This window comes from Podospora bellae-mahoneyi, chromosome 2, assembly GCF_035222275.1.
Source record: "Podospora bellae-mahoneyi strain CBS 112042 chromosome 2, whole genome shotgun sequence".
Classification (NCBI taxonomy): Eukaryota; Fungi; Ascomycota; class Sordariomycetes; order Sordariales; family Podosporaceae; genus Podospora; species Podospora bellae-mahoneyi.
The window spans coordinates 967,812-985,572 of record NC_085881.1 but is presented as its reverse complement, the minus strand read 5'-3'; the positions used below and the strand labels follow the sequence as shown (position 1 = coordinate 985,572).

The window sequence follows — 17,761 nt, the reverse complement described above, 5'->3', positions numbered from 1 at the left end:
AAGGTAAGACCTGGATTATATACGATACGCAACTGCCGTTCTATTCGGTTTAAGTTGGAAGTCTGATGGGAGGTACCAGCATCAGTTCGATAGCGGGGCGTGGAGGAAGCTCTGGCTGATGCCCCGCACTTTCCAGGGATCTGCTTCAAGCGTATACTAGACTGCCCCGCCATGAACAGGGCAAGGTACCTGAGCTACCACCTTGGACAAAAGCTTACAAAGATGGTCGATGGTCACGGAGAGATTCTAGAATACGGCCCATCAGATATGGGAAATAAGGAACGGGCCCAAACTGTGAACATAGAATAGTCCTTGACCAAAATGTACTATTGTTTGATATCATGGCCAACTGAAGACAGGCACATCCCACCGGCTAATCATCGGCCACGAGGAGCTTGTAGACGCGCTCACGCGTTGATGACTTGCAGCTAGAAGCGCGTCTTCGTTCTCCGCCATTTTAAAACGGACTCATTACACACCTTAGCTGGCTGGAGAGTTTCATGGTTGTAGATATTTACTGAGAGAAATAGACGTTCTCATTTCGGATCCCTACTTCTCCATCTGATCAACACACCAATCTTCAGTCTCCACTCAACAGTCAAAATGTTCATTGGAATCTGCGGCAGTAAACACATGACCACCTTGGCCTCTCACCCATCCACTCTTACTTACATATATCATAGGCATCTGCGCCGGCAAGCGCACCATCGCCAACTACCTCGCCGACCACCACGGCTTCACCCACCTCTACCTCTCCCCAAAACACACAACCCAAACCACCCCCCCATCCTCCATCTCCTCCTCCACCACCACCCAAACCACCTTCTCCACCCCCGAAGAACTCCTCGAATTCGTCACCAAACGATGGCGCGACCGCTTCGTAACAACCGACATTCCCTCAGAAGAAATCCTCGAAATGTACACCCGCCGCCCCTTCTTCCTCCTCCTCTCGGTTGACGCCCCCTTGACCGTCCGCTGGAAACGTTTCCTAGCTCGACAGTCCCAGTCCAACCACGGTCGGTTCTTGAAAGGACCAAACGAGGAGTCGGAGCCCGATCATGACGTTACTGATCTCGAGTCGTTCGTCACACTAAACGACTCCCATCTCTACGATCCAGTAAACGGCACCCAGGCGATGATATCAAGAGCGACAGTGAGGTTGTTGAACACCTCTTCTTCTCTCGCCCACTTGTACGCCACGCTGGGGAAGCTGGATTTGTTGAATCAAGACCGGCTCCGCCCGTCGTGGGACGCCTACTTCATGGCGTTGGCTGAGCTGGCGGCGCAGAGGGCAAACTGCATGAAGCGGCGGGTTGGATGCGTTATTGTGAGGGATAAGAGGGTTATCAGCACGGGTTACAACGGTACACCCAGGGGCTTGGTCAACTGCGGGGAGGGGGGATGTGACAGGTGCAATGCCGGTCAGGGGTCAGGGCACGGGTTGACGACTTGTCTTTGTATCCATGCCGAGGAGAATGCCCTGCTTGAAGCGGGAAGGGAGAGGGTGAGGGAGGGCGCGGTGCTGTACTGCACTACGCACCCGTGCTTGACGTGCAGCATCAAGATTGTTCAGGTTGGGATCGGGGAGGTGGTGTATAGTCACGGGTATAGCATGGATGGGGATACGGCGGCGGTGTTTAGGGAGGCGGGGGTGAAGTTGAGGCAGTATGCCCCGGTGAGTAGCTTCCTTTCATAATTGAACGGGGATGAAGAAAAGCTGACGGGATTTGACAGCCTGCGAATGGGTTGGTACATCTTGAGAAACTGGACGTGTACAAGTAGATAGAGGACAACAATAGTTCAGCCGGGGACAAATGTTCACTGACCAACCCAGAATCATCCAACCTCGTCCAAGCTTGCTGTCGCCGACTCACGCCACAGACGATGCCAGAAAGATCATGAATAACACAGACACCTGTGTCCTCGAGACAAATCTCCAACGGGTAACTCAAACAGGTGTGCCAAGCCAATACAGCCTTCGCTCAACATGAAGAGCTGGGGCATTGGCACAAATGAGCAAGTAGAAAGATATGGTATCAATCCATCACCTCCTTCCGCACCACCAAAAATCGGCAGCCAAACCCGGTCACCGGCATTCCCGTTAGATCTCCCTCTCCCAACGGGAAAATGTGGACCCTTATAAAGCTTTCCCCAATCTCAATTCCCACCGGTTCTCCCCTTTCCTATACCGCTCTCCGTGTCCGATCCATTCCCCACACCGTGCGAGAAACACTTACACCAGCAACAGCGGTCAAGGTAGCAGCAACAAACGGCGACCTGCGGCGCGCCCGGTTTAGATAAAAATGGCATGACATTCCCTCTCGCATGGCACGATTCTTGAAAGAATTTTGCGTAACAGACACCGCGCAAGGAAACCTTCCGTTATGGATTCATGACTGGGCGAGCCAAATTTTCATTATAGAGATATTCGGTACCGAAGCGGCCAACAAAATGATCTTCTTTTTCCAGCACAAGGGAACTGTCAATTGTTAGTGTCAATTGCGCCATCTCATCTCATTCACACCTTACAAGACAAAATGCCAACTTTCACTCTCACCCACAGTGACATAAGCAGGATATTGCGACATAGTTCAAGTAAATGGTGAAAAAATAGTAAATTGGTATAATGATGATGATAACAAAGCAAAATCAATGAATCCCTCTCCGTTTAACTCCGTTGTGTATGTCCAGCGCCCTGCCAAGCTGGCTGTGCGGGCTGCGAATGATGTTCCCTCTCTCTTCCTTGTAGAATGACCCCATCCAATTGCGGTCCAGTCCAGTCCAGTCCAGTAGTCCAGCCCAAAAATCCCTTGTATTCCACCGCCCATTTCATGTTGTGTAAGGTCGACTAAACCTCCCTCCCTTCAAACCCAAGTCTAAGGTGTGTGTACCACCAACGATGGGCCTGCATAACTCGGCATACCCCATCCAGGCATCCATCCCTCCCTCTCTCTAGTAACTGGTGTGGGTGGTTCGTAGTCGTATTAAATAAAAATGGTGTGGTGTGGTGTGGTGTAGTTGGGTGGTGCGATATCCTCCCTCAAATCATACGATAACACTTTCTTTCTTTCCTCCTTCCCTTTTTGGACCAATCAGTTCCTTCCGCTTAACGGGACCCCCATCTCCAGTTGCTATTGTTGTTGTTGTTGTTGGACGTTTGTCTTGACAGAGGGACAGAGGTGTCGTGACGGTCACCGTTGTCTAGCGAGGTCTTTGGTGATGATGAGGAAGAGAGAGAGCGAGGGAAGTAGGAGCCCATGTTGTTTGGGGGGGAAGGGAGGGGGCTGCTGCTGGTGGTGTTGGACTGTCTGCTCTCGCGCCAGGAGGAGACGATTTGTTTGCAGAGGTGGGCGGACATGGTGTGTGTTGGGGACATTTTGACGGCTTTGTTTTTGTGAGGTGAACTTTAGGAGAGAAGAAACTTGTTGTTGTTTGTTGTGGTGAGAGCGGTGGTGTATAAAAGGTTGTGGTTGCTGTTGAAGACCGCGTGTAAGTGAACAAGTGGAGAGCTTGTGGTTGGCTGGGTTGATGAAACTCGTCTTGTTGAACGTTTGTCCGGTACTTCCAGATCACCAGATCAAAAATCGTCTGTGTAGGTAATAAATGCTTTACTGATCACAAGAACAAAAAGAGCAAAAAGCCTTCAGACTTTGGGCGGGAACCTCATCCCTTTTAAAACAAACATGCCACAAACTCCGGTACCTGAGCCCAGCCCACCTGGCAGCCCTGCCCTTTGACCACCACCGCACACCGTGTGACTGCCAAGTTCAACGGACCACCCGGCAAACACGAACAATGGGTCGTCCATCAATCGACTCACCCAGACCACATCCCCACAACCCGTACCACATTTTGGATCTCTGTCCAATCAAAACGGAGGTATTACAAAGATTCCCAAGGCGTTTGTGGCTCAGCATGAACAGTGCTTGTCGTTCTGGGCTGATTTGGCGTTGTTCAAGCGCTGAAAGTCTGACCATGTCGCTCCACAACTTTGGGGCTTACAGGCGCCACGAGATCGATTTTCAACGGCAGCCCTGTCAATCCCAGGTTGTCGTGCTTGAGGCTATCCATTTTCGCATTGTTGGATTTTCCCCATCTTGGGCTGGAGTTTCTTTCCCCCAGGCCAGTTCTAACTTCCGGGTCTTAACACCGAACTCTTTTCCTGTTCGGTCCCGCTCTGGGCTGCTGGCCATGACTCCCCCCAAACCTGGTTATGGAGGAAGTGAGTTGAGATGTCTTACACCATCGGTTCTCCCGGCTTCACTTACACCACTCCAGCACACTGTCTCTCCGTCTCCGTTCCCGTGCATCATTCGAGAATTACACACCGCACCTTCCAGAAGTCCAACAACAAAAAAAAACTACCGTGATACCTACTAGGATCCTTCCGCGCCTGCCGGACATGGAACATAATGATAAGCTTTACACCTACCCATCTAAGATGGAAATGGCATGTGGTATTCCTAGGTGATCCAAAAGATTAATATCCGACCTACCTTCCCTATCATTCACCACTTTTCATATCGTAGATATCATCATCAACCCCCAAAAAACTGTCAACAAACTCGGGTTCACATTTCTCCCTCCTTTGCCCCCCTACCTCCAAATCCAAAAGTTCTAGAAGCCCATCCCATCCCATCACCTAAAAACCCGGCAAATCCAATCCCCATCGGATCATCCTTTCTCTTCCACCACTAGCCAGCCTGTCACGCGGTGCTATTTTTGAACAAGGGTGGACCCTGATTTTCCCCAAACCACCAACCCGCCAGAGGAATCGCTTTGACACGCCCCTTTCCCATCAATACTCAACATAAAGAAACAAAATATTCATGAAAAATGCCATTCCGTTCATTAAGAATTATCTATACAGTACTTTTTTTTTTTTAAAAAAAATCACGCTCCCAAAAACATGCCATGCTATCCCCCTACCCCCCTTTCCCATCCGTCCATTCTACCAACTCCAAAAACTCCTAATACAAATCGTGGCTTTTTGTTATACAAGCAGCAATGTGTGTGTGTGTTACATGTCATCCCCTCCCCCGCCCCTGCCCGGGGGAGGCCATATTCATGAGGATGATCCGGGGTATATAAAAATATGATGCATCCCATGATAAAATGATGATGATGCTCCACCAGAGGTCGTGACCCCCAGATCCAAGGATCTGGTTACAATAACCTGGGGTACCCTCCTCATGAATAAACAAGTTGCTTGGTAGGTAAGCGGTACGTCTGCCCTTCCCCAAAGAAAAGCATGTGGTGGCTTCATAACCTCGTCCCTCCTCCCAAAAATTCAGCCGCAAAAAAAAATAAAAAGTAAATCGGTCCTGCCCTTCAATCCTTGCAGCCTCTTTCTCACACCAAGCAACTCGGTGGGATACTTTTTTTTTGTTGTTTGTTTTCCATCAGACCGGCTGGTGTTGTCTTGTAGCCCCTCTCAATCATAAGGAAGCTTCGAATCAGTCGAATACCCCTTCTCCGTTGGCTTCACCTCCTTGATCGGGTGCAGAATCATCGAAGGAAGACATGTCCTCCCGTGCTTCTGCTCCCACTCGGGGCCGCCGATGCCAGTGTCCTCGTACCCCATCCAGTTGTTGTACAATCGCTGAGGTGGAATGGCACGGTAGTACCATGTGCTGCCCAGGTATCTACCCTCTTGTCCCCATCCCATGGCGCTGCCGAAGCTGCCACTTTGCCCCTTGGGCCCTCCGTTGAACCACTTGGCCAGCTGGCTGCCGCTCCACGCCCGGTCAAAGTAGACTGGCATGGGCGCATACACAGCCTTCAGTCCGTGGAGGAGAGCGGTGGTCTGAGAAACCATTTCGGAGGCGACGTGGTTGCCTCTGAGATCCTCAGCATGCATCACGTCAATCAACCGCCTTGACGCTCTGACTTGAGTAATAATTGTAGCCCGGCGAGGTAGCTTGCCCCATGGGAAGTTTAGGTTTCGGTATCCCCACACCTGGTTGCGCATAATCCAGCCGCTGTTGACTGGATTGAATATGGGCGCCAGGGTGATCAGATCGGCCTCCTCACCAACACCCCATTTGTAATTGTCGTCCTTGGGATTCTCGACTGGTGGCTTGGGACCGACAGGGTTGACAACAGGAAGCTTGGGAGCGCCCCAAATCGTCTCATCCCCGACTTGTCTCTCCACCGTTTGGCGGAACTTGGACTCGAACCCTCCATAGTAAGAAGGGATGTAGAAGCGCTCGTTGCGCTCCCAGAGTCCCCGTCGAGGCTGCTTGCGGCCAAACTCAGCCAACTTGTTGAGCACGTTGTAGTGATGGCCAACCACCCGTGAGTCCATCTCCCAGTTCCAAACATAGTCGAATTCCCGGAACTCCTGCATAAACATCTGAACAGGCAGGAACTGGCCGTTGTGCACCTTCCTCGCCTTGACAGTGAGCTTGGGGTACATCTTGTCAACGGCTCCCTCGGTCCAAAGAATGGTGATGCTGCGGAGCTCCTCGGGAACGTGCTTCTCAATCGCTTGACGGTACAGGTCCTCGCTAGCCCAGATATCGAACTCGTCTTCTCTGTAATGCACAAACAAGAAAACCTGATACTCTCCACCAGTTCGCAGGCTGAGCTCTGTGATGAGCGACCGAATGGCTTGTTTGTCGTTATCATTGTACTCCTTTCCGGTGTAGGATCGCAGCAGAATGGCGGTTCTGGCCTCTCCGGCCTTGACGGTCGAATTGTACGCGCGCTTGTTCTCAAAGACGCCCTTAATCGATCTTGAGCGAAGCGGGCGGGCATCCGGACCACGCCAGAACCGTCTGAATGTAGCCAACAGGTCCTTAGGCGTCTGCTTCTCGGCAGACTCGTCGTACTTTTTCAGGTCGGGGGAAGGCTCGCTGTCCTCTTCCTCGTCGACATAGGCGTTCGGCGGACCGCTCGTGGCAAAACGTGCCTGATTCTGATCAACACATTTGGATTGCAACTCGCCCCAGTTGACCTTGTCCCAGTTGATCAGCTGGCCGTCCTTATCCATCACCGGGTTTACTCCGTACTGGCCCATCCGAGTCTCTCTTTCGAAGCAAAGGTTGCGGTCAAGTCCAAGCGTGCTGTAGCTTCCAAAGCCGGGGTCGGGGAAGTTGCGCGGGCGGCCCCTGAAGACTTTGATATCCTCGACTTCGTCTCCCGTGGCTCCAATGCAAGGCACATACCGGGCATGAGTGGCCAACCATTCCTTTGAGTTGTACTTGGGATATGGGTTGTAGATAGCGGGACGTTCCTTGGTGAAGGAGGTGGAGTTGTCGCCCAGGGTCAGCTTGGCCTCGTGCGATGGCTTTCTGGTGTCCCGGTCGGTAAGGCTGTTCAAGGTGTTGCCATATACGGCGCCTAGTCCAGGTTTCCTAGAAGACGAACGTTAGCGTCAAGCAAATGGTGAAATGGCTTTCCCGGGTGTCACTTACTTTTCCAGATCGCGCCAGTCTTTCTCAAACAGTTGTCTTTGCGCTTGCAACGCAAGCTCCTTGCGCTCATCTATTTTGTGGTCAGCAAACGCCAGTATCAGTCCGGAGAACTCAATCCGTACCTGGGTCGCGCTCAGTGTTGACTGGACGGTCGTAGAAAGGAACCACTCTATAGCCACCGTGATGCGCCAGCAGGATCCAGCAGAGAACAAACACCGCAAGAGCCGGGATATAAGTTTTTGGCCGAGTAAGCACTCGGCGAATGTGTGTTTTTGTCAACATTTCGATTTTGGTATGGTGGTGGTCAACGCCGCGATGTGGTCGGGAAACGTGAAACGAATGTAGGTGTGTAAAACGATTGGCGCTATACGGGCATTTCGGCACGATGCTGTCCTGTCTGCGGCCTAGAGAATGGAAAACGAAGTCGCGATGTTCGACTCGGTCGGTCGGTCGACCTTGGAGGAGACTACCGTTGGCAGTCGGTCGCAGAAACCAGGAGAGTGCAGCTGAGATCACGATACTGGATCGCGATTGCCGATTGGGGGATAAAAAGGAAGGCAGTAAGACTGGCGGCCACCCACACCGTTGCTGATATTAGGCAAATTGACGATAAAAAGGGAGAAGCGGAGGTTAAGTTGAGAGCGGCACGCCTCAGCGCCAGAAGAAAAAAAGCCCAGAGTCCTTCGTGCGTTTTACGGTGCACAAGCACGAAGAAGCCAACGCTTTTTTTGGTGCGATAACGGGGAACGTTTCGACAACGTTCTGTGTAGAACAGAAGTACTTCAATCAAGATAGAGCAAAAAAAGACGAGACATTCACAGGTCACACAGAACGAGGCATGACAAGAGCTTGTATCTTTCGGCCGGTCTAGTCCGTGGGGGCAGCGCGGTCCGACCTGTCGTTTGCCCCCTTCTCGACTTTCGATAAACAAGGGAAAGCCCCTGAAGATTTCTGCAGGGAGTGGAGAAAGCTTAGCGCACGACAAGGCCAATGCAGTCCAGGCCCACTTCCGAATTAGGGGACTGTTTCTGTTTCTGGTTCAACATGGAATCGTTTGACAGATCGACCGCCTTTTCCTGGGTTATCGCAGCAGAGATACCCGCTCTTTTCTTCGTGTCTGTCGCACGATGGATAACGATCGCCCTCTCACAAGGAAGACAAACCGGATCCCACCGCCTCGGACACGTAACACTTCAAGTGCTCTTCTTTTCAAGAGGTAGCACATGTAGGTAACGACTTGTGCCCGCTGCATGCACTGATAAGATGAGACAGGGGTGCGGAAATGACGCCAACGGCCACCCGACCGAGCAGCGCTACCCCGAGCATGGGATTTGCTAGCCCAGAGTCTAGACCTGTCACAGAGAACCAACCGCAACATCGAGAGCTCAAGTACGTAAGATTGAATCCTCATTATACCATGTTCACACAGAACGTCAGACGCCCTCATGAAATATCCAAGTCCAGTAATCCGTCTCTGCACCTCTAGGCACAATATACCACATCACGACGGGGAACACGAAGTAAGTGTGAGACTCGACGGACACGAGAGACAGTCACAATTGTGTGCGATGCATCTCGAATCGAAGCCACCAAGCCACCAGTTCGCCCACAGGCCACCTGCATCCCGGCCCTCCTCGCATGGGCTTGCCATTTCACCATTCAAGCCCACGATGGCTTCACTTTGACGAGGACGACGAAGACCCTTTGCTGCAGTGAGCCTTGCCTGCCTATTGATCCTTCAAATCTGCCCCCACGATTCCCATCACCAACTGAGGTTACGCAGACCTGTGTGCTGACCCAACCAATCACCTCCCACGCCGCAGCGTCGTGCTCTACGGCACAATATCTACCCTAATCTAGCATGGTAACATCACACCGGCTCAGCTGTCGTCCTTTGCAGAAGAACCGCTCTTTTGGTGTCAATAATTCAACGAGTACCGCCGAGGGAAATGAGACTTTTGTTTCTGGCGCTTTGGTTTAGTCTATTGCAACCCACCTAACCAAAGTCCCAAACTCCCACTCCAACTCCAATGCCAAATCCAAACAAGCCTTTTTTGTCCTCTCTGCCGGCTGGTTAGAAATCTTATCTTGCATACAACCCGTAAATACAATAACCTGCCAAACAAGCAATGATCGTCAGGGACACAGGTTTGGTTAAGTTGATTCTTTATCTTTTCTAGGCCAAATCATATAATGATCCCTCGAGTTTCTGTCGATCGTAAAGGACTCTCTCCTATTTTACCCAGCCGGCAAGCCACAGGGAATCGACGACGCAGTGTCACCTGAGATTGTGCACATCATTTTCCCCCCAACACCAATCATTATCAATAGGGGACGATTTTTCATCGTCCACAAGATCTCTGGCGGAAAACCAGTAAGATAAAAGAAAAAAAAAAGAAAAAGCCCAGCGAACTTGGCAACGGGCGCCCGTTCGCCCCCCTGGCGTAAACGTTTCGAAGCGAGTTTCTAGCGCGCATTAAGGGAACAACAAATTTTTGTGGAGGAGGAGACGGTGTAGAGGATGATAATTTCGGTTGTGGTTTCCCCGGAGGTGATTGATGAAATAATGCTTGTCAAAACAAATCGGAGATCGGCTATCGTCAGTTTCAAGAAGGGGGTGATTAAACTCTATTCGGAGGTTCTGCGAGCTGTTGTAACGACGGTGTGGTGGGATGGGCGGTGGAGATTGGGTACACATTGAGCTGGCTGGCCTCGCGGAAGTTGGAGAGAGCCTCGATTCCTTAGTAGCACTGATGGTATGATCTATGCCAGCCGCAAACTGTCTGGCTCCCCATCATCGTGATCCTCATCACTGCCACGACCAGAATCCGGAGTTCTCCCAGCCCCCCTCCTCGAGTTCCCAACACAATTCCCTTGCTTGCCTTCCATCTCGCGGTATGTCAAAAAACTCCCAGACACACGGCTGGCGCTCCATGACTTTCCCTCAGTCCACTTCCGCATGCCAGCTTCCCTCTCATCCCAGACATAAACCGACCCGGATCGAATCTGTTGGCGTTCCTTTTCGGACAATCTTCTTTGAACTCTAGGCAAAAGTCCCAGTCGGCAAGCCTTGAAAATGAAAGGACGACCGAGTACCTACCTACCCTACTTACTAACCTGGGGATTTTCCTTCAGAAACCATAGATCTAGAAGATGGGACACCGGCTACCTACGTGAACTTACCCATAAACACCACAACCTTTTGTAACTAGCGAATACCTATCCAACCGCATTTCTAGCACTTGAACCATCTCCAAGGCACCTGAAGGACGAGTGATCTCTTGCAGAGCTACATTACACCAACTTCCTTCTCTAATCCCATATATATCCCGCAAAACAACAGGGAGCAATTCCTCCCCCTCCGAAAAAGCCAGCAAAACGTTCGGTACTTCCATCATTGCTCAAACGTCCTCCCGGGCTCAAGACAGTCGTGGCCATATTCGCCATTAAAGTCCAGAGTACAAGCTCTCGGTATTATCCCGAGACAGTGGAACACCATGACCCAACTTGAAACAAGCAAACTATCTGGAATGGAAAACACACCCACGATATCGTTGTATCATTTCTCATCGGCCATCTTTGCCGGGTAGGTACCGACCACCACATCATTACCCCCATCGGAGTGCATCTGTCTGAAAGTCCATCTACCCGTCCACGGGAATCTGATACGCAACATGCCAGATGAGTTTTGCATAGACAGACTTTCACACACTCCCATGCCGTCATCAAACCTCCCCGATATCACCCCCAAAAGCGAACAGAAATGGTCAGTATGTTGTCCATATATTAGCAACTAAAAATTGTCTCTTTTCCAAAATCTCAGCTATCTCCCCGCCTGCCTGCCTGCCTGCCTGTACACATCATCATGACATGACGACGCACAGCATATCCCAACATCAAACCCCCTTCAATATCTCATGTAACCGCCCGTCCATCCATCCATCACACCCGTCACGTATCACCACGTCAGATTCAAGCAATCACCGGACCCTTACATCAGGAACCCCCCAACCCGTGCAACACAATCACGTCCCCTCCCCATCCCCAGAAATCCCATCCTTCCACCACCTAATGCATTTTCCACAACTCCCCCTCTGTTCCCTCCCCTCCCTATCCCAGACCCTAATCCATCCATCCATCCATCCATCCATCCACCAGTCCAAAAGTATTCCATCCAAATATGCTGTTGGCCAGCCTGAAATTATCGTATCATAAAAAATAAAAAAAGATAAAAACAAGACAACAACAACCTGTTCAGAATATCCCGGTGGGTATATATATATATACATACATATATACGAAGCCAAATCCACAATAAGGGGGGGGGGGTATAAAAAGCCGAATCCAACAAGAAAAAAAAGTTCCTCAGTCTATGAGTTTCCGTAAACAAAGAAAAAAAAAAGTGTCAGACGTCAAGACGTTATCTCATGTTATTAGCGCAGCGTCAAGAATTGTCGAAAGTGTCGAATTAATATTAACCGGGGAAGGGAAGTTCGGTTCGGCGTGATCAGATAGATAACCGTCCAACTGTAACCCCTACAGCATCCCCAACCTCGTCATCCTCTTCTCCATCTTCGGTCTCGGCCCCGGTCCGAGTCGACTATTCCCATACGGACCGTTCGGCCCAAACCTCGGATTCGCCCCCGGCAGCCCCATCGGTCCCGGCGGCCTCATGCCCCCTCTTCCTCGTCCGGGAGGACCACCCATTCCCCTGCCGCCGCCCATCATCATAGACGGAGGAGGAGGCTGCTGCACCCGCCTCCAGGCGTCCTTTTCGCAAAACGCCCTGCCGTTGACCTCAAAGTACCCATCACGAAGCGCCATGCCGCAGTCGCCGCACTTGAAGCATCCGACGTGGTGTTTGCGAGAAGTCTCATCCTCGAGATACTCCCCCTCGATGCCTCGGCCGCAGCTCCCGCACAAGCTGCCGTTGAGCTTGTGGTAGTGTTGCTCGCAGTAGGGTCTGTCGTTCAAGACGTAAAACGTCGCTGACGTGAATGGTTCCTGGCAGGTTGAGCAGACGAAGCACGGCTTATGATAGCGCCCGGTGAGACGGCCGTCGGCGCTGGAAATCGATTTCCCCTTGATTGGCAGCCCGCATGCCTTGCAGTCGCCGCGGGAAGGCTGGGCCGAGGGAGGAGGCAAGTTGCGAGGTTGCGAGCGGGATCGTTCGTGGAGAGGTCTGCCGTCGCGAAGCTCGTCACGGGGGTCTCGAGGTCGTTGCGGAGTTCTGCTGGGATCTTGTCTTTGCATGTCCCTTGGCTCGTCCATCGTGGCGGCTCTCTGGAGTTGTCTCGGGACCTCCATTGTTGGTGCTCTTTGGAGCTGAGGTCGAAAAGGCTCCATGGGTGGCCTCTGGGTCTCCTTTGGCGCTTCCATCGTGGGTGCCCTTTGAAGCTCTCTTGGTGCTTCCATCGGCGGTGCTCTTTGCGGACCTTGTGGCCTGTCCATGGGAGACGCTCCCTGCAGCTCTCTCAGCGCTGATTGTTGCGGTACAGGGGGCTCCTGTTCACGAGGTCGAGCTGGTTCCGGTTTCGGGGTCGGCCAGCCTGGAGATGGCTGAGCTCCAGATCCAGGTGTCAAGATGCTAGGTGTCATAATGGCAGGGCTTTCGCCAAGCGGCGAGATCTCCAACGGAGAGGGAAGAGGGGATCCTCCTGCTGCTCGTCGCTGACCACGCGGGTCGATGCGTGGATCATATCCTCCCTCTGGCGGTGGCGGACGAGCGCTTAGTGGCGATGGCCGATCTCTACCTCCCTTGTATGGCATTTTGAGAGAGGCAGGACCTGGCGGTTTCTGCTGATTATCGTCCATTGTAGACTGAAGATCCGACATCAAGTTATCAAAACTAGATGTGTCAGAAGGCTTTCTCCGTCCAGATCTCGATGCTATGGACCTGGGTGGGCTAGTTCGGGAGCTCGCTTGACTAGGGCGACGCTCAAAACTGCTCTGGGCTGACACGCTCTGTACCGACATGCTGTGAACAGACACGCTTGATCCTGTCGATTCCGAAGGCGTATGGTAAGGATTCCCAACGCCGAACTCCTCAGCAAGGTTGATGGTTGGGAGACCAGGGGTGGTGGGTCGGAGTGTAGCACTGCGAGGAGGTGGGGGTCTCGAAGTGTCTGGCCCACGGCTGGGACGGCGAGGTCTGTCGCTCATCATGGACCCTCGGCTGTCTGGCGATGTCCCGCCATCTCTGTCTGAAAAATACTCTGATGGGGCACGTAATCTGTCTGGCGGCTGAATTCTCAAGGCCGCGGGTGGCGCAGAAGGTGTTCGCTGGGGTGGCGGAAAGCCTTCATTCGGACGAGGAAATGTATCGGCGCGACTGGGTGTCAATGGCGGAGGATTGTCTTCCTGCCGACTCGGACTCCTCGCAGGAACGCCAAAACCCCCATAGCCGTTCTTTCTCAGGCTGGGTTGTGCCTGTCCTCCACCCAAGCTGCCAAGGTTGGAAGCTGAAGTACCGGGACGATCGTTTATATCGCTACGAGCACTGCTCGAAGGCCTTCTGTTGGCATCAAACGGCCCAGGAGCGATGGAATTCAGGCGTTCCATTAGATTCGGTGGTGATTGTTTCCTTGCTGGGTTTGATGGCGGCAGCTGGTCGTCGAAATCAGTCCTGTTACCCAACCCCCCATAACCCCCTGATCTCCTTGTTGGTTGAGGGGGAGGCGAATCATTGGCAATTAGAGGAGCAAAGAATTCGTCCGGCTTGTTGGTAGCAGGTCTAGCATTTGGTGTTTTGGGCGAGATGTTCTGCTCGCTCGGTTGTGATCCACTCGACAGTGAACTCACTGGCGTCAACTGGCCTTGTCCTGCGTAGGCACGATCTGAACCATCGTCAGCATTTGCCATGGTTCGAGATGCATCAAGCGTACTGGCAGCAGAGGTGTCCACTTGAGGGGGTGCCCGAGACTGGTCCTTTGGCGCAGCAGGAGCACCCCACGGGTTAAATCTTTCAAAAAGTGACGGGGCGGGCATCGGCGGTGTTTCTGAATGCATGGTCAGCAAGTTGTCGGGGTGAACAAACGGAATCAACCGCCTACCTTCCACCGCCGGCGGCCCCGAACATTCATGTTCTCCCATTAGGGAGATTTCCACTTGTAAGCCACATGACGAGCATTTCACAGTCGGCATGAAGCTCGACTCTCTTCCCACGGTGGCCATTCCCAATCAGCGTCGTTTCCTGCAAGTCACTGGTGTGTCGTCGACTGAAACATGGGAATCGAGGCGCGTCTCGGTCTGGGCTTTGCGGGGAAGTCTCGAACTGTCCGGAGAAGCTGTCCAGTCCGCCAGGTTCCCCAGTCCACGCGTCCTGAACCCGGCGAATGCCTTTATGTAGGTATATATATATATGTAAGTGATGAGTGTGATAACAGCAGCACGGTAGTCGAAATAGACAGGGAAGTTCGGAGTATCCGTAGTTGTCGTCGAGATTAGGTCCGGGGTCAAAGTGGTGGTGGTTCCAGGTTATCAATTGTTTCCAGCAATCGTTAATATGTTCAGGATGATGAGGTGCAGCGGGAGGGATCTGATCTGGTTTTACAAGACAGGGACCGGCTCTCGCAAGCAGGCAAACACAAGAGGCCCGAGGGATGCCAAGCTCGTCAGGGCTATGCACAGGGCAAACTTGCCGAAATGCACGGAATGAGCGATCTGTGGGGAAGGCGATGGACGAGTGCGTTGCGGATCGTGTCTCGGGGGTCGAGTCTGGCGGTTTGACGGCATGGAAGGGATGCAGAAGAGGGAGAGAGTTGAAGAATCGCGGGCGCTGGCAGTTGCGTGGGCGGGAGACACCGTGACCGCGACCCTGGCCCTGCTCACCCCGGCCTTCCCTGTCGAGACGAAGAGACCAAAAAGGGTCTCAGGTCGGGCCCTCGGCAGCCACCCAGGGAACCCTCGTTCGCAGTGGGTTCCAGGCCCGAGCGCCTCCGCAATTATCGACGACCTCTGATTGAAGCCGACCGGGATGTGCGCGATGGCCACAAGATGGGGCGGAAATCAAAATGGACGAGGCCAGGCCCCCTGACTGCTGAACCTCACTCACACGTTCTCACTACAGACAGTCTCTGCCATCTCTCTGCTATCTCCATCTATCTCTACCTACCCGCGCTGTGGCAGCTCACCTTGTTCCCAAAACGGCTATCACCAACGCCCATCATGCACGGTGAAGGAGAAGCTTCTGAGTTCTGACCATCAGCAGCAGTTCCGGCAGGCAAGGGTGGTGACACAGGGACGAGTGACAGAAGGGTGTGTTGCATCCAGCCAACCCGACGCACGACTTCAAAATTATCGGAGATCATTTCGGGGTCTTTTCATGCTGCCCGTGGCCCAGATCCGCGATGCCACCTTCACCTTGAGGCAAGCTCTAGCATCAAACATGACCCGTCCACCAAACATCAACGGCGCGCCAAACAAACCCTCAAAGTGGCTTGTTGTAATCTCGAGGTGCCCACTTTTCTCTTGAACCAACTACCAGTGGCTTTCTGTCTTAGACCTCACTTATCGCCAGCAGTAAGCTATGTACATTCACCACAGCTCCCAATTGGTGCGTTTAGAGACTAATCATACTCACCAGGATCGATCAAGGATGACGGGATTTATGAAGGAATCCAGCATGAATGACCTGTTTGACGCTTTTTTTTTTCAGTTGAACCAGCAACACATTCCCGCGTCTCAGCATCCTCTTGGCCCCAATACCCTCTTCCCACCCTCGATCGCTGCGATATTTTCTGATACTCGCTATGGCTTTCTCCCCTCTTCCGAGAGACGGCGATGCATCACTGCAACCTTCTCTCCACGCCAAGCGGCCTCACCGCTCGGTCCAGTGACCCGAATGCAGCCTTCAGGCACAGAAGAGTGTTCCTGCCGATGCGTTCACACCGCATCTGACCCTCATCAGTTGGCATTGCTTGCCACCTCTGCCAGTAACTCGCGACAATTCCGGCTTTTCACGGTTCTCATCTCGCTGAAAATCGAACAAGGCCGTCCAAGGCGGCTGAATGGCTGCCGGGGCCAGCGAGCCCAAGATTGATCGTCTCCCTGACGCGCCCGATGTGCCGAATCATTGGACGCATCGAAAAAGCAAGCAACCCGCGCCCTGCCGAGCCATCGTTCCGCACTGCTTTGCCCCCCCTGGCGAGCCCTGAGAGGCGCATCTGTCTGGAGAAAAGGCTGTTGCCGAGAAAAATGAACCATTGTCTGGGGTGCTCTTCCAGAAAGACCTCCACATTTCCCCTTTCGGTCTCCCGGCCCTGGCGACGACCTGCCCTCACCTCCGACATTCATATATACAGAGGTATATACCTATAGGGCGAGTTTCATACCCTGCATATCCAATAAGATTGGAGACATGGCGCCCAGAGTATTGGCTGACGACTTTGAGTGTAGGGCAGTCTGGCGGTTGCACTGTGTGTATGGTTACCCCGCCTCGTCCAGAGTGTGGGAGGTGAAGGTCGAACGGCTGGTCCGGGCCATTTCCTGACCTTGCCATGCGGCGGTAAATCAGATTCGCTCGCCTTGACAGCCCGTTTAGAGGCCGACTTGGTGTGTCAGGCTAGACGAGGGCAGGATGATCAAAAGCAAGCATCGCCTAGGTGCCTCGAAACAGCACGAAAACCATGGAGAGATTATGTCGGCTTCCCGTGCCAGCCACCGGCTTGCTTGTGGTCCACACAGCCCTCAATGCTGTTCATCGATCTTGCAGGTAAGAACCTCTTTTTGACTGGAGCGAAACAAATAGTTGGGGTGGTGCGGGAAGAGCAGCCTATGGCACCTCTGCAAACTGTCAACCCCACGTCGAGGATCTCATGTTGGCTGCACACAACTGGCCGGATTCGTCGTCCTGCCTGAGCCTGCCTCGCATCGACAATGCATCGATGCAGCAAGCCACTGTTGACCAGCACCTCATCACTAAGAAGCTGCACGTCAACCCTTCCTTATTGATTTGCAGCTGCGGAGGCTCAAGGCTGGGCCTATGGGAATGACTGAAGGGTTTCTCATCACGTCAGTGGGGTGACAACGAGTAAACTCTCCCGCAGTCATGATAGTATATGTCTACTGAAGACGACTCGCAAGCAGCCACAGAGAAGCATTTCCGGCCCAGCCTTCTCGAGCAGGTACTCTTGTAGTAGAGCTCGAACGGAACGAGCACCCTGGAGACGGAGCAGTTCGGCACGGGCGTGGGGTACACTAACCACGTCGCTCCTCTGCTCTTCTCCAGCTCTCAGTAATGATCAGTCAATCGTTGCCAGCAAAAGACTGATCTCCAGTGAGTTACAAGGATCGAGCATGCCAAGTCGAGGGTCTTGGTAGGTTTCGTTTCGAGGTTTCCCCAC

At 52.7% G+C, this 17,761-nt stretch overlaps 4 protein-coding genes across 4 annotated transcripts; 1 reads left to right on the top strand and 3 right to left on the bottom strand.

Annotated features, from left to right (window-relative positions):
* The first annotated feature begins 311 nt into the window (after positions 1 to 311).
* On the top strand, positions 312 to 2,085 carry DCD1 (Deoxycytidine monophosphate (dCMP) deaminase). The gene is made up of 3 exons (XM_062875905.1): positions 312 to 625; positions 684 to 1,675; positions 1,735 to 2,085. Exons 1-3 carry the CDS (start codon positions 604 to 606, stop codon positions 1,780 to 1,782), a joined length of 1,062 nt encoding a protein of 353 aa, XP_062734452.1. The 5' UTR covers positions 312 to 603; the 3' UTR covers positions 1,783 to 2,085.
* Positions 2,086 to 3,106: 1,021 nt separating this feature from the next.
* QC761_201750 (uncharacterized protein) lies at positions 3,107 to 3,376 on the bottom strand (the record flags this gene model as incomplete). Its single annotated transcript, XM_062875904.1, has 1 exon — positions 3,107 to 3,376. One exon carries the CDS (start codon positions 3,374 to 3,376, stop codon positions 3,107 to 3,109), a length of 270 nt encoding a protein of 89 aa, XP_062734451.1.
* A 2,058-nt stretch (positions 3,377 to 5,434) lies between these two features.
* QC761_201740 (uncharacterized protein) lies at positions 5,435 to 8,303 on the bottom strand (the record flags this gene model as incomplete). The annotated part of the gene is made up of 3 exons (XM_062875903.1): positions 7,541 to 8,303; positions 7,419 to 7,488; positions 5,435 to 7,358 (listed from the first exon to the last, which is right to left on the bottom strand). The coding sequence occupies exons 1-3, from the start codon at positions 7,698 to 7,700 to the stop codon at positions 5,435 to 5,437; spliced, it is 2,154 nt and encodes a 717-aa protein (XP_062734450.1). The 5' UTR covers positions 7,701 to 8,303.
* Positions 8,304 to 11,954: 3,651 nt separating this feature from the next.
* Positions 11,955 to 17,142, bottom strand: QC761_201720 (uncharacterized protein; the record flags this gene model as incomplete). Its single annotated transcript, XM_062875902.1, has 3 exons — positions 14,471 to 17,142; positions 14,303 to 14,416; positions 11,955 to 14,254 (listed from the first exon to the last, which is right to left on the bottom strand). The coding sequence occupies exons 1-3, from the start codon at positions 14,589 to 14,591 to the stop codon at positions 11,955 to 11,957; spliced, it is 2,535 nt and encodes an 844-aa protein (XP_062734449.1). The 5' UTR covers positions 14,592 to 17,142.
* Positions 17,143 to 17,761: the final 619 nt, after the last annotated feature.

Coding starts and splice junctions, on each gene's coding strand:
- DCD1 (XM_062875905.1), top strand. CDS start 604: ATGTTCATTGGAATCTGCGGCA. Junction 626..683: donor GTTCATTGGAATCTGCGGCA/GTAAACACATGA, acceptor CATATATCATAG/GCATCTGCGCCGGCAAGCGC. Junction 1,676..1,734: donor AGTTGAGGCAGTATGCCCCG/GTGAGTAGCTTC, acceptor GGGATTTGACAG/CCTGCGAATGGGTTGGTACA.